Raw genomic sequence first — 15707 nt, 5'->3', positions numbered from 1 at the left:
TAACATACACCTGTACATAACAAAAATAATATAACAGAAGCCTGTACAAATATCATGCAAAAGTAGTACAAATTCATCAAAAAGAAAGCTCAGCAATAGGAAAGAAATGAACAAGTATAGAACTAAGAAACATCTCTCAAAAATAATATATTTAGTCTCTATTCAAAGTAAATATTAGAGAAAATAACTTTTTATTTAAACACAAAATTTAACATATTTCTTTTGTCAGAGAAAATTATTACTTTAAAAAACAAAAATAATTTCTTAGTATTCTGTACAAGAAATCAACAAAATCCTAATTTTTTTTATACTTTTTCCATAACTTGAAATTGTTTAATATATTTTTTGTACAAGCTTTTCTTTATCATTTCCTTATATTAAAAGTATGTATTTTCATTACACAGGCAATTTAATGTAACCACATACAAACCTTATACAATATTTCTAAATGTTTAATGTTATTTCATTGATCAATTTGAAATCAAATTTCTGTTGTGAATAAAAATACCAAAACACAATTGGCCAATATATTGTAAAATAATTGGGTTTGAAACACGGAAAATAACTTTAAATTGTTTAATGCATTTCTACCTTTGATAAGTCTAGATACCATGTCACATGATGTGTGGTGAATAAATTATATATTATCAAAACAATGCTTGGCAATTCAAAATGTACAATCAAAATGTGAACCACACACAAAGATTTTATACACACAAAAACATTATGTGACTTTTAAACTTTTAGATAATCAAAAACTTTTTTCAGACGAATCCTATGTATTCAGACATTAAATAGGTTAAACTGTGAGGACTTTTTAGAAATGCAGGAAATACGGTTCAACATGGTATGTCATATGTTTCAACAATAGTTTTCTAGAACAAAAACCATGTTGTTTTGTGCTAATAAAAAATATCCCAATATAAGGTCAACTTTATACACAAATAGCCTGTCAAAAAGTTGTAAATGAATTGTATTACGTCAAATAATTCCTACAAATTCAATTGATAATTTGACATTAGAACAATGTGTTATTGAAAAACTTATCACAAACATTAAAACAGGTTATTTGACAAAACTATTTATCATTCATTTACACTTGGAATGAAACAATACAAATGTTGTACTTCTTCTATACACATAAGGCTATAAATAGAAAGAATACTTTTAAATCAGCACTATAAGATTTTGAGTAGATCACAAAGAGAAAATTAACAATTAAACAAATTAACAATTGTATATTACTAAGAAATAAATGGTTTCAACAATATGATCTATGCCCCTTGTTTTAGTTGCCTCCCTTAGGTTCTTTTTGTTCCTCTACAGTAGACATGTGTGTGTCACTACTAGTATAAGTTACAGTTTCTTTCTCCGTGTCAACTTCGGCTCTATTTCCGTTAGTATCCATATCAGATTGAAATCCTTCCTGGGATTCTATCTCAGTCAGTAATGCTTTTGCTTCTTCTAGTGTTGACTGTAAAAAAATAAATGCCTTCAGATTTCAAACAAATGGCTTAATATTGTGGAAAAACTATTTTTATATGTAAATACAAATTTTCTTTGATTGGTGAATTGTATAATTTTTCATGGATATTTTATTTAGTGATTTTGACTTATTCTTCAAACAGATCTGATCCAATAACTCCTCCTCTTCTAAACAAAAAGCAAAAAAAAACCAATTGTTTATATTACCTCACATTTGTCATTGATATTCTTTTCCCCTATAAATCAGTTTTCAAAATAAATATGATTGAGAATTTCTAATGACACCAATCTAAATCTATATGATATGTTTTTGGGGGAAACATATAAAAGTGCTACTATATTCTTTAATTACCTGTGCACTTATGGTTCTCTGGAATGACTTTCTGTTAGAGTCTTCATTAGATACTGTAGATGTAATGGCAGGACTCCAATACTCTGACATCTAAATTGAAAACATTAGCATTATTCCATTAAAATGATATGCCTTAATGACATAATTTCTGTTTTTATAGAACATAAGGATTAATAAAAGAGAAGACAGATGTTTAGAATTTACAGCTCATGCAAAAAATATGTGCACTACATCTGATAAGTTAAATATAACTTATGAATTAGTGACATACATTTACCTTCAATTTCAACAAGTAATATATATATACAATCAAAGGGAGATAACTCAAATTAGTTTCAAACCAGTTCATTTTGCACAGAAAAATAATTAATAAGAAAGACGATCAGTTTTGGCAAAATGATTCTATTTATTCATACTTACATATAAATACTGATCAATCAGAAAAAATAGTACTATGATGCTAAAGATCATCTGTTTTATTAACAGTTTGTTTATTTAAATAGTTCCCAAACATTTTATATCACCTTTCTTTTTAAACCTTAAACCACTTATGATATTTGCACAATAATAATTTGGTATTAAACTGTGAAATATTTTAAAATACAATTACGAACATGGTAAATTATAAATCATTCTTATTTTTATAACTACAAATGAAAATATAAGATATTCAAATTAAAATGATCAATATACCAACTTTTTGGCCAATGTGATATTCATAACTTAACAGTTTAAACAATGTCAAATATGTTTCTGTCATTTTTCTGTCTTTGCTCAACAGATATCTTAGTTAGCATAATGAGTTATGTATCTATTTAGGCAATATGAGGGCATACATAAGTATGTCTTTATTTAAATGTTAATTTATTTTTTGTGTCATGTTTTTCTTTTTTGCTTTACTCTATTATTCTCAATTCTTGATTATTTTATTTTTATTTTTTGGTGTTGTTTTTTTTTTAGGGGGGGGGTCTCTCTATTGTGATCATCCCTTTCAAACACTCATTTATCATAATAATACAGCAATTTACACTAATTGCCTATTATTAATGATACATTTTGTTTTAACCTTCTGAGAGAAAGGTATGTTAGTCACATATGTATGTTACAATCTGATGGTCACTATTTAAATAAAGAATTTATTATTATTATTATTATTATTTATTTACCTTTTTCTTGAGCCAGTTGACTGACCATTGCCATTTGGATGGGATCTGTATGAGGTATTCCTTCAGAGGATTACATTTGTTAGCCACACTGACTAAGAACTTGATGCAGGAATAAGATCGTCGACTGTCATTCATATGATTAGATCTTACAACAGCTGAAAGTGAATAAAAATATATATACTATGGATCCAATACTAATTTTCGTTGATCTTTGGCATTTTAGTGAACTTAACTTATAATGTTCTACAAAATACACGTTTTTCAATAGCCTTGTATGAAGAGTTTGTTAAAACCTTGAAATCAAGTATCCATCTCTGACCATGAAAATTGCATAGTATCCACGAAAAATAGTTGCGACACCTATCGATAAATAACACTATGGTATTGCCATGATTTGTCGAGGACACCTAGAAATAATATGTTGGATCATAAAAGAAAAATGGAGGTGCACTTAACTGTCCCTCTTTTTTTAACTATAATCTGGTGAAAATTTTAAATAAGTTGCTTTAAGGTGGTACCTAACACTAGTGAGATAACTTCCTAAAATCAGCTTAACATTTAAATTACATTGTGCTGTTCAGGGAATATTTAGCTAACAGTGATCTAAATAAGTGTTTCTCAAACTGCTATGTAACCAGAGTATTTTTTCTGATAAAACAGTTGGTTCAAATTTTTTAAAATTTTTATATTTTTGTCAAAGGGTCAAAGTAAATACTTTGTCAAAATTTTATGAAAATTAAACAAGCCAAATTAATTTTATTTTAAGGTGTTGGGTACAACCTTAAATTCTGATAATGGGATATAAGAGGAGAGCTGATGCAAGTATGTACTCAAGTATGAGGAAATAACAACAAGTAAACTGCGAGCTACTGCTCACTGATGATACCCCCGCCGCAAGTGGATAATATTAATAATGTAAAAATATGCAAGTGTCTAGCTGACTTAGATAAACCCTGAAACCAAATTTTAGAAATCCTTGTATTGTAGTTCCTGAGAAAAATGTGACGAAAATTTTCAACTTGGCTATCATGTGTAAAATCGTACAAGTGTTCGGTAAACAGGAAGTTGTCGAGTGATCAATCTGAAAACGCATCACACAGTATAGCTGACTTAGATAAACCCTGAAACCAAATTTCAGAATTCCTTGTATTGTAGTTCCTGAGAAAAATGTGACGAAAATTTTCAACTTTGCTATCATGTGTAAAATCGTACAAGTGTTCGGTAAACAGGAAGTTGTCAAGTGATCAATCTGAAAACGCATCACACGGTATAGCTGAATTAGATAAACCCTGAAACCAAATTTCAGAAATCCTTGTATTGTAGTTCCTGAGAAAAATGTGACGAAAATTTTCAACTTTGCTATCATGTGTAAAATCATACAAGTGTTCGGTTAACAGGAAGTTGTCCAGTGATCAATCTGAAAACACATCACACGGTAAAGCTGACTTAGATAAACCCTGAAACCAAATTTCAGAAATCCTTGTATTGTAGTTCCTGAGAAAAATGTGACGAAAGTTTCATGGGACGGACTGACTGGCGGACTGATGGATGGACTGATGGACGGACTGACTGACGGACGGACTGATGGACAGACAGAGGTAAAACAGTATACCCCCCTTTTTTAAAGCGGGGGTATAATTAGGTGAAAATAAAACCATTTAAAATATCATTCTGATATAGTACACCATAATTCAATCTTATCACGCTGTTCAGGAAAGTTGCAGGTTCCAAAGTTGGATGGATAAACTCCCACATCACTATATACCACCTGCCTCAGAAAGTGGGCATATACTTAACCTGTATATTATACACCAATATTTTTTCATGTAAATACATCTTATCACTATTTGGAGATCTGTTCTGCTTGACCCTTTTACGTCAAACAACAACTATACTGCTATTGTGGGATCAGATATTTTCTATTGTGATGTCAAAATTTAATGGGAACCTTTTTGATGTCCAGTATTGACGGACAAATAGCAATAAGGTGTATCCATATATTTTACACCTAATACCTACCTAGTAGACCCTCATATTCTGTTCCAGCTTCATCAATGTAACCATCAACCACTATCTGTAATCTGTCTGTCTGTATAGGGTCTTCTAACGTCTGCAAAATAAGGTTTCAGTTCATCGGTGACTTTATTAATACACATCCATATTTTATCTAAGGTGAAACTTCATGCACATTTGTAACATCTGCACTTCATATTTTTGTTCAAAAATGCACAATTGAAGCAAATTCGATTATAAATATTGAAAAAATTGTGAATACCAAACTGCTCAATTCGCCGTTTCAGAATCTAATGCATTCTGGGTAATATTTTTTAAAATGTACATCGAAACGTCGTGATTGGTTAAAAACGTTCAAAACAATGGAAATTCAAGCAATGTCGTGACATTATTTTCATTTTGGGATACGAACAATGAAATTACCCATCGTCCTGTAGATTCTGAAACGGCCAATTAAGGTTGGTTACCCTTTTCTTGACATGTAATTCAAGATTCAAAGTGAAATAGCACTCTTGGAGAGTAATTTTATTTATTTCTTAAGTGTGCATTTATAAGAAAAAAATGTTTATGTTAGTTATTTCTTATAAAGGATTGACTGATTTTTCTTAGTTGTCCCAAAATAAGAAGCACAAAAAAGAACTTTTTAATAAGGAAAACGATTTGTTGATGTTAATCTTACATCATCAATCACAGAAATTCAGCAACATGTTAACTTACCAGTAAATCTTCCAGCAGTGTAAAAATTGGTTTCAACTCATTTGATGGGGCTGTAGAATACTGGTGCTGAAAAAAAACATCATAATATATAATAATCGTCATTAAATTAAAAGCTCTTAATTAAATAAACATTTTCATATCATCTTTTTATTCTGTAGTAATTCACATGATATGTAACTTAAGACACAATGGCTATGAATGCAGAAAGTTACAGAAATTTGTATAGAAAGCATCAAGGTTATTAATTTATGGTTTTACACCTATCTTTAACGTTTATCTTAGCTTTGTAATTTCATAGATGTTCTAATTTGCACAAAATAATTTGTAGTATCTACACATACATACCATCACATATTTTAGAACTAGTCTACTAAAATCAGCATTACAAAAACTACATTGTATTAACATGTCTGCTATACAATTATAGTTGTGATTGCCTGTTACTTCTCTCACTGCATGGACAACCTGAAAATAAACAACAATCAGGATATAAAAACAAAATCTTGTTGGAGTAATTGTAAAAACTTCTTTCTTAAATGCTGACTTCTATATATACATAGTTTATATTGTGGATTCATTAATTTTTCGTGGATTTAGGAAACTTTCATGGATATTTGATTTCATGATTTTACTTAGGTTTGCATACAAGCCAATACAAAATGTGTACTTTGTTGAACATTTAGATTTGTGGTTCACCTGTTACAACGAAATCAATGAATTATAATGAATCCATAGTAATATTAACATTTACAATAGGTGTATAATACACCTTATCACTATTTGTCCGCCATTACTGGATATCACACAAGTTCCCGTAAAATTCCGACGTCATAAAAGAAAATATCTGACGCCACAATGGAAAAGTGATTGTTGTATGCATCAAAAGGTCAAGCGGCCGGGTCGGCCGGCGGAGTAGGCTAATAGCGATAAGGTGTATTAAAAATAAGTGCTAATCTCTTATTGACTAAAAGATGAATGATTATTCATGTTTCCAATTTGTATGAAAACAACTTATAGATATTAAAACAACCAATGATTGAAAAATAATTTATAGATATTAAAACAACCAATGATTGAAAAATAATTATCTGAACCTATTTAATTAACCTTAACCAAAACTGTTCATATAGTTCTTGACTTTGCACAATCAGTTATGCTTTCAAAAATCACAGTTAGATTAATCTAAAACTAGAGGCTCTAAAGAGCCTGTGTCGCTCACCTTGGTCTATGTGCATATTAAACAAAGGACACAAATGGATTCATGACAAAATTGTATTTTGGTGATGGTGATGTGTTTGAAGTTCTTACTTTACGGAACGATTTTACTTCTTACAATTATATCTATCATGAACTTTGCCCATTAGTAACAGAAACTATATTTGGTAAAAATTTACATAAATTTACCAAATTAATGAAAATTGTTAAAAATTTACTATAAAGGGCAATAACTCCTTAAGGGGTCAATTGACCATTTAGGTCATGTTGACTTATTTGTAGATCTTACTTTGCTGAACATTATTGCTGTTTACAGTTTATCGCTATCTATAATAGTATTCAAGATAACCAAAAACGGCAAAATTTCTTTAAAATTACCAATTGGAGGGCAGCAACCCAACAACCAGTTGTCCAATTCATCTGAAAAATTCAGGGCAGATAGATATTGACTTGATTAACAATTTAACTTCTTGTCAGATTTGCTCTAGATGCTTTGGTTTCATAGTTCTAAGCAAAAAACTGCATTTTACCCCTATGTTCTATTTTTAGCCGTGGCGGCCATCTTGGTTGAATGGCCAGGTCATCGGACACATTTTTTAAACTAGATACCCCAAAGATGATTGTGGCCTAGTAGTTTCAGTGGAGATTTTGTAAAAGATTACTTAGATTTATGAAAAATGGTTAAAGATTGACTATAAAGGGCAATAACTCCTAAAGGGGTCAACTGACCATTTTGGTCATGCTGACTTATTTGTAGATCTTACTTTGCTGAACATTATTGCTGTTTACAATTTATCTCTATCTATAATAATATTCAAGATAATAACCAAAAACAGCAAACTTTCCTCAAAATTACCAATTCAGGGGCAGCAACCCAACAACCGATTGACCGATTCATCTGAAAATTTCAGGGCAGATAGTTCTTGACCTGATAAACATTTTTATCCTTTGTCAGATTTCCTCAAAATGCTTTGGTTTTTGAGTTATAAGCCAAAAACTGCATTTTACCCCTATGTTCTATTTTTAGCGGTGGTGGCCATCTTGGTTGGTTGACCAGGTCACGCCACACATTTTTTAAACTAGATACCCCAAAGATGATTGTGGCCAAGTTTGGATTAATTTGGCCAAGTAGTTTCAGAGGAGAAGATTTTTGTAAAAGATTACTTTAATTTACGAAAAATGGTTAAAAATTGACTATAAAGGGCAATAACTCCTAAACGGGTCAACTGACCATTTTGGTCATGTTGACTTATTTGTAGATCTTACTTTGCTGAACATTATTGCTGTTTACAGTTTATCTCTATCTATAATTATATTCAAGATAATAACCAAAAACAGCAAAATTTCCTCAAAATTACCAATTCAGGGGCAGCAACCCAACAACCGATTGACCGATTCATCTGAAAATTTTAGGGCAGATAGATCTTGACCTGATAATCATTTTTATCCCATGTCAGATTTCCTCAAAATGCTTTGGTTTTTGAGTTATAAGCCAAAAACTGCATTTTACCCCTTTGTTCTATTTTTAGCCGTGGCGGCCATCTTGGTTGGTTGACCAGGTCACGCCACACATTTTTTAAACTAGATAAAAGATGATTGTGGCCAAGTTTGGATTAATTTGGCCAAGTAGTTTCAGAGGAGAAGATTTTTGTAAAAGATTACTTTAATTAACGAAAAATGGTTAAAAATTGACTATAAAGGGCAATAACTCCTAAACGGGTCAAATGACCATTTTGGTCATGTTGACTTATTTGTAGATCTTACTTTGCTGAACATTATTGCTGTTTACAGTTTATCTCTAACAATAATAATATTCAAGATAATAACCAAAAACAGCAAAATTTCCTCAAAATTACCAATTCAGGGGCAGCAACCCAACAACCGATTGACCGATTCATCTGAAAATTTCAGGGCAGATAGATCTTGACCTGATAAACATTTTTACCCCATGTCAGATTTGCTCTAAATGCTTTGGTTTTTGAGTTATAAGCCAAAAACTGCATTTTACCCCTATGTTCTATTTTTAGCCGTGGCGGCCATCTTGGTTGGTTGACCGGGTCACGCCACACATTTTTTAAACTAGATACCCCAATGATGATTGTGGCCAAGTTTGGTTTGATTTGGCCCAGTAGTTTCAGAGGAGAAGATTTTTGTAAAAGTTAACGACGACGGACGACGGACGCCAAGTGATGAGAAAAGCTCACTTGGCCCTTCGGGCCAGGTGAGCTAAAAAAAAGTAGCTTGAAATAATTTATTGTAAATATGAATAATTGATAAATTGTTATCTCATAAAATACTTTATCTCCTTATTTTCAGACGTATAAGAAATATTTTACAAGCTACATGTATCCTTCATGACTCAGGATTTCTTGCCAGATGTTAATAGCTCATGTTGACACAAATAAAATGATGACAACTCACCTATTACAGATTGATAATAATCTGACCATGTAAGAATGTTTGTCAAACTTAAGCATTGATCTTTAAATATGACTTTTCATGTTTAATAAAAATAACAGTTTTCTAAGCCTGCTAATTTTTCACACTTCATGGTACCCCAGAAACCTGATTATATATAAGACTTCTGACTCATACTAATATGGATCAGCATGATCTTATTTAAAATAACAGAATTTCAATTATGACTTTTAAAAATAAAATTTGACGCATGGGAGCTGACAGGCATATCACATTGACAAAAGGTCTTGAAATTTTTTTTTTATGAAGTTGGATAAATCTGACTAAAATTTAAATCAAATAAATATGTTAATTTCTTGAAAAACTAGGTTACTCTATTTACTGATGTCAGCCATCTCGGTTGGTAGGCGGGGTCATTAGACACTTTTTTTAAAATAAGATACCCTAGTAATGATTGTGGCCAAGTTTGGTTAAATCTGGTTTATAGTTTTAGAAAAAAGATTTTTGTACAAGTTGCAAAAATGACAAAAAGTTGTTCAATATTGACAGTAAAGGGCAATTACTCCTTAAGGGGTCCTCTGACAATTTTGGTCATGATGACTTATTTGTAGATCATACTTTGCTGAACATTATTGCTGTTTACAGTTTATCTCTATCTATAATAGTATTCAAGATAATAACCAAAAACTGCAAAATTTCCTTAAAATAACCAATTCAGGGGCAGCAACCCAACAACAGGTTGTCCGATTCGTCTGAAAATTTCAGGGCAGATAGAATATGACCTGATCAACAATTTTACCCCATGTCAGATTTGCTTTAAATGCTTTGGTTTCAAAGATATAAACCAAAATATACATTTTACCCCTGTGTTCTAATTTTAGCCATGGCGGCCATTTTGGTTGGATGGCCAGGTCACCGGACACATTTTTAAACTAGATACCCTAAGTATGATTGTGGCCAAGTTTGGTTAAATTTGGCCCAGTAGTTTCAGAGGAGACGCCAAGTGATGAGAAAAGCTCACTTTACCTTTCAGGTCAGGTGAGCTAAAAAAAACCTGATTAACATCATACTTAGATACTTAAAGTAAGCATAGACGAATGTTTTCTAGTGGAGATTTCATCTATTTTTTTATATTTATATTCAATGATACTAACCTCCCTGATATATCTGTTAGACTCTGGACCAAACACATACTGTTCCATATCTGGCGACAACCTCAGAACTTTTGATGGACTAACAGTTGTAGGTTTACGTACAGGAAAATCACCAGGTTCTAAAAATCACAATTGAATATAAAGTTTAATTTATGATGACAGACTGATATATTTCAATTTGTTTACCAGCATGACATTACATATTTTTACGAATCTGTCCTATTTAATCTTTGTTTTGTTGATAACTGTGTAACTAAATGTCAAACTGCAACATTGCACTTTAAATCAAACAACCATAGACATATAGATTCAACAACTGCAACAAGTGTATTACGATATTTCTCCACTCTCAACAGTTATATTTTAATATTTAAAGCCTGAGGCTTGCTAAGTTTTTAAATAATTAAAATTTAACTGTTGAGAGTGGAGAAATATCGAAATACACGAGTCAGTTGTGGAATCTGTTTCTCTATTGATTTTTATCATTCCTTTTCAAAGATTTTAGGAAAGTTGTGTACTTTTGACGTGCTAAGTGGTTTATTTTTTTGCAGAATTTAAATTTCACATTTTTCAGGGCTAAATCTGTTTTTATCTTATCCCTCATACAAATCTTCATATTTTTTAGTTTATTAGTGAAATTAGTTAAAATAATTAAGTCCTGACATTTCCAACTATTAATTAGTACAGACAGAAGTTTACCATATCTGTTACAAGAACTTGTATAAGATTAAAATACGACCTTCACATTTACCTTAACCTTTTCAAACACATCACTGTGAAAAATAAGTCTTGTTAAAATGAGGTTAATATAAAGAATTTCAAAAGTTAACACCTTGATGTATTTACTAATATAGCTCATCTACATCAACAGATTAATATAGATAAATCATGAAAATGAAGTCATAATTGACGTAAATTTTGAATTTTTTAAAGATATATTCAATCTATGACATTTTCTGAAAATTACACAATTGAAGTTAATATCAGACTTTACTCTGAGCTGTGGTAAAATATAAAAACTTACTGTTTTCTTTCTTATAAATACATATGTGATTATGTGAACCATCAGACGTTATGAGTTTATAGCCTTATCATAGAAATGCCAATGCCCTAGTAAATATACACTATGATTAAGCGTCCACAAGTATCCTTCACTGATAAGTCACAATTTAAGACTCACTAACAAATCACCACAAGTATTCTTCACAGATTAGTCAGAATTTAAGACTCACTAACAAATCACCACAAGTATCCTTCACAAATAACTCACAATTTAACACCAACAACTCACCACAAGTATCCTTCACTGATAAGTCACAATTTAAGACTCACTAACAAATCACCACAAGTATTCTTCACAGATAAGTCACAATTTAAGACTCACTAACAACTCACCACAAGTAACATTCACAGATAAGTCACAATTCAAGACTCACTAACAACTCACCACAAGTATCCTTCACAAATAACTCACAATTTAACACCAACAACTCACCACAAGTATCCTTCACTGATAAGTCACAATTTAAGACTCACTAACAAATCACCACAAGTATTCTTCACAGATAAGTCACAATTTAAGACTCACTAACAACTCACCACAAGTAACATTCACAGATAAGTCACAATTCAAGACTCACTAACAACTCACCACAAGTATCCTTCACAAATAACTCACAATTTAACACCAACAACTCACCACAAGTATCCTTCACAGATAAGTCAGAATTAAAGACTCACTAACAACTCACCACAAGTATCCTTCACAGGTAAGTCACAATTTAACACTAACAACTCACCACAAGTATCCTTCACAGATAAGTCACAATTTAAGACTAACAAAGCTATGGTTGCATGGAGATTTCCAAATTCTCTTGACTGAATAGAACTCCATCTCCTGCTAGAAGATTCCTGAAAATCAAAAATATATCTTTAAATATTTTACAAGTTTTATTGATTAATTTTGGTTGGGTTATTTTTGAATAATTTCTTCTGCTCCATTCCTATGGAGCATGGACAATGTAAGAGGTAAGTTAAATCGGGAAAAGCCTGAATCCCTCACCAGTTTTTCAGAGGCAAAGATTTTTAAATGTAAGCAACTTTGATGAATAAATAGTTATTCTTATTATTTGATTCAGTTGTTGGAACCTTTGGCGACCCCACAGTTTAAATGTCTATCACACATCCGATATGAAAAACTAAAATATATTCTGAACACAAAACCTTTTCACCATCTTTTGTCCTGATAACTATACACGCATTTCAATTCAATTAAGATACTTTAACAAGGAAATAGTAATAAGAAATATTAAAGAATGGATTTATATATCAAGATATTTCAGTAAGTATACTTTATGGAAAAGTAAAATTTAAACATCTACAAACACAGAAAAAAATTGGCTGATATCAGGGTTTTTTAAACAATCACATCTAACAAACTTAGTATATCAGTATGACTTACTTGATTTTGTTCTGATGATGGCTGCCCAAGTAGAAAAAATATAAGACGCTGGAATCCTTGTCGTAAAAACATATGTGTGCAAGCTTTGGTCCCCTGAAAAATGATAGTAAAAATAGAAGTTTAATGGGAAAACTTTTGGTTTAAAAGCAAATAAAGAAAACTCCTACTGCCTAAGTCGAAGTGTATTCTCTTTAACTTTGTTTCGAAATAGAAAATATCGTGATTTGACACCAATTCAATTGATTGATTGATTGAAGGTTGCTTAATGTCCAGTGGCAAATACCAATTCAAAGAGTCAACCTTGATGTGTTATGTGATCTTATAACACAGTGAACCAAGAAAATCAGGTCAAAATCCCAATTTTGCATATATTCTAAAAGTTCACATCTTTACAAATATTTATTTTAATAGTTTTCAGTTGATGTGACCAGAACTTAAAGTTAAACTACCTTAAACAAAATCTTTAGTCTGATATGGGACAGACTAAGAGAAGGTACCACAGAAAGAAAAAATAATGCCGAAAGTGGAATGTGTTAAAGAGACAACTACCCGGCCAAAGAGCAAATAAATCAATCGAAGACCACCAAGAAAATCCATGTACCCGGAGACAGACTTCGATTGGCCCCTTAACAAAAATGTGTACTAGTCCAGTGAAAACAGGACTTCATACTAAACTTCTAAACATATAAATTAACTAAAATTAACAATCATACAAGACAAACAAAGGCCAGAGGCTCCTGACTTGTGACAACACACAACATTATAATAACTTACCAGTTCAACATAGCACCTGAGTACATTAAAATATTGGTTACAGTTTTTACAATGATCTATCACATCTTTGTTCAGCATCTGTAGAAGGTGTTCCAGGATTTCGTTAAAATTCTTATCTATCTGTAAGTAGAAAAAGCAGGGTATTAACTGTTTTCTGTCTCATGGGGCAAAACAAAATGATGAATGTGTCAAAGAGAAATGGTGAATGTGTCAAAAGACAACAACCTGACCATAGAGAAGACAACAGCAGAAGGTCACCAACAGGTCTGAATATCTAATATTCTTAACAGGTTCTATATGATCCTTAAAACGTAAAAATTAACTTGCCTGTGATCCTCCGTGTGAAAAGAAATTTGACATCATATCCTGTAAAATGGCAGCTATAGTACGTCTGACGTCTGAGTTTGGACACTCTAACAAAAATGGTCTGTAAAAAAGATAAAATGCATTAAAGTATCAAAATTATGCTTAAAGTATCTAGAATATAATTCCTTGGTAAAGGGACAAATGAAAAGATGTTAACCATTAATAAATTCTATTTGAATATTGTAAATTTAGTTACTTCTGTGTGCATTACTGAGATTGCTGAAAAATTATATTGAATATTAAATAACCATATTGTCTGGGGTATAATTTTCAAATGCAAAAAAGGAATAGAAACGCTCAGCAAACCTCATATTTCTACCTGTTTCTAAGCTTTAACAAACATATAATCTCAGGCAATAACATCTGGTTATTCATTCCATATGTAAATATATTTTTTTTGTATTATTTTTTCCTGTTTGCAGTACATTTTGTGTAATTGTCTACATAAAAGTCCTTAATCACAGACATTTTTTATTGTAATCCTTTTGACATTTTATTCTGCTTATGGTTTGCATATACCAATCAAATTACCAAACATAAGCTGAAAGAAAATGGATTTATAAAAGCAAAAAGATAAACTACATACTTGATATAAGCAAATCCTTCTTCAGTTGACAAATATTGTACCAGCCACATACACGCTTCCTTACACTTGTGTATTAATGTATCAAATACTTCTAACCATTCATCTAAATCAACTCTGTAATAACAATAATGATATTGTATGAACATACTGTAAATTCAATTTTGACTAAAATACAGATCCTTCGTCCAAGGTTTGTTGACTGTAAGCAAGGGGGGGGGTTTGGGGCTGGGGGGGTTTGAGGATTTGCGTTTAATTAAGATTGTTGTAAATTCACAAAATTTTACAATTGTTCTCCAGAAACTTACAAATTAAGAGCCTCTCATTTAATTCAGATGAAAGTGTGACTTTGTCTAAACATAATGAATGAAGGAAATATTTGATATGCACAAACACAGTCAAGGGGAGACAAGTCACTCTTGTTTTAAATAAAAGTAATTGAAAAAAATTATACGACTGAAAATGTCAAATGTTTAGCAATCAAATTCCATATTCATTTAGTGTTCTCAATTGTTTCAAATAACAATTTTAAGTCAGAATTTCAAGTTACACAAAACCATAGTAAATGAAATTTAATACTTGTTGATAATAATAATAATTGAATTTCAAAATTTTATTTTTAATGTTTGTAAATTGTCTTTTGTGGGTTTAAAAACATTTTTCTTTTAAAGGGTTATACTGAAAGCAACTTATTAATAGTTATTTAGTAAAAAAATAAAAATCAGCTGAATATATTTTGACCTATTTTATATTTCTTCAATTAATTCAAGACTGTTAAATAACTTTTAGGGAAACAAAATACCTTGTTTTTAACTTTGATCGAAAGTATGTATTAAAGACAAATTTAACACCAAGCTGTAATCCCTCCACACACATAGTCGAATAGTCCTTTCTATCAATTTGCTGCTGCAAATAAAAAAATCATATGTCTAAAAATACAAATTTTTAAAGCTATCAATATCATTGAAAGGAAGAAATTATAAACACTAGGGTCAAATAAAAT

General features: G+C 31.0%; 1 protein-coding gene across 1 annotated transcript in view; it reads right to left on the bottom strand.

Moving 5' to 3' along the window:
* Positions 1-1092: 1092 nt before the first annotated feature.
* LOC134687168 (ubiquitin carboxyl-terminal hydrolase 24-like) overlaps positions 1093-15707 on the bottom strand; it is a 50688-nt gene continuing 36073 nt past the window's right edge. The window contains exons 47-59 of the mRNA XM_063547219.1: positions 15507-15610; positions 14708-14821; positions 14079-14182; positions 13756-13871; positions 12982-13074; positions 12320-12431; positions 10521-10639; positions 6079-6198; positions 5734-5799; positions 5023-5113; positions 3004-3158; positions 1838-1927; positions 1093-1474 (exon numbers count right to left, since the gene is read on the bottom strand). Of these exons, the coding sequence (XP_063403289.1) occupies positions 1289-1474; positions 1838-1927; positions 3004-3158; positions 5023-5113; positions 5734-5799; positions 6079-6198; positions 10521-10639; positions 12320-12431; positions 12982-13074; positions 13756-13871; positions 14079-14182; positions 14708-14821; positions 15507-15610 (1470 nt within the window). The 3' untranslated portion in view covers positions 1093-1288. The remainder of the gene's footprint in view (positions 1475-1837; positions 1928-3003; positions 3159-5022; positions 5114-5733; positions 5800-6078; positions 6199-10520; positions 10640-12319; positions 12432-12981; positions 13075-13755; positions 13872-14078; positions 14183-14707; positions 14822-15506; positions 15611-15707) is intronic.

The sequence above is a fragment of the Mytilus trossulus genome, chromosome 1 (assembly GCF_036588685.1).
Source record: "Mytilus trossulus isolate FHL-02 chromosome 1, PNRI_Mtr1.1.1.hap1, whole genome shotgun sequence".
Lineage (NCBI taxonomy): Eukaryota > Metazoa > Mollusca > Bivalvia > Mytilida > Mytilidae > Mytilus > Mytilus trossulus.
The sequence above is the reverse complement of the archived record's forward strand: the minus strand, read 5'-3'. Positions and strand labels throughout refer to the sequence as shown.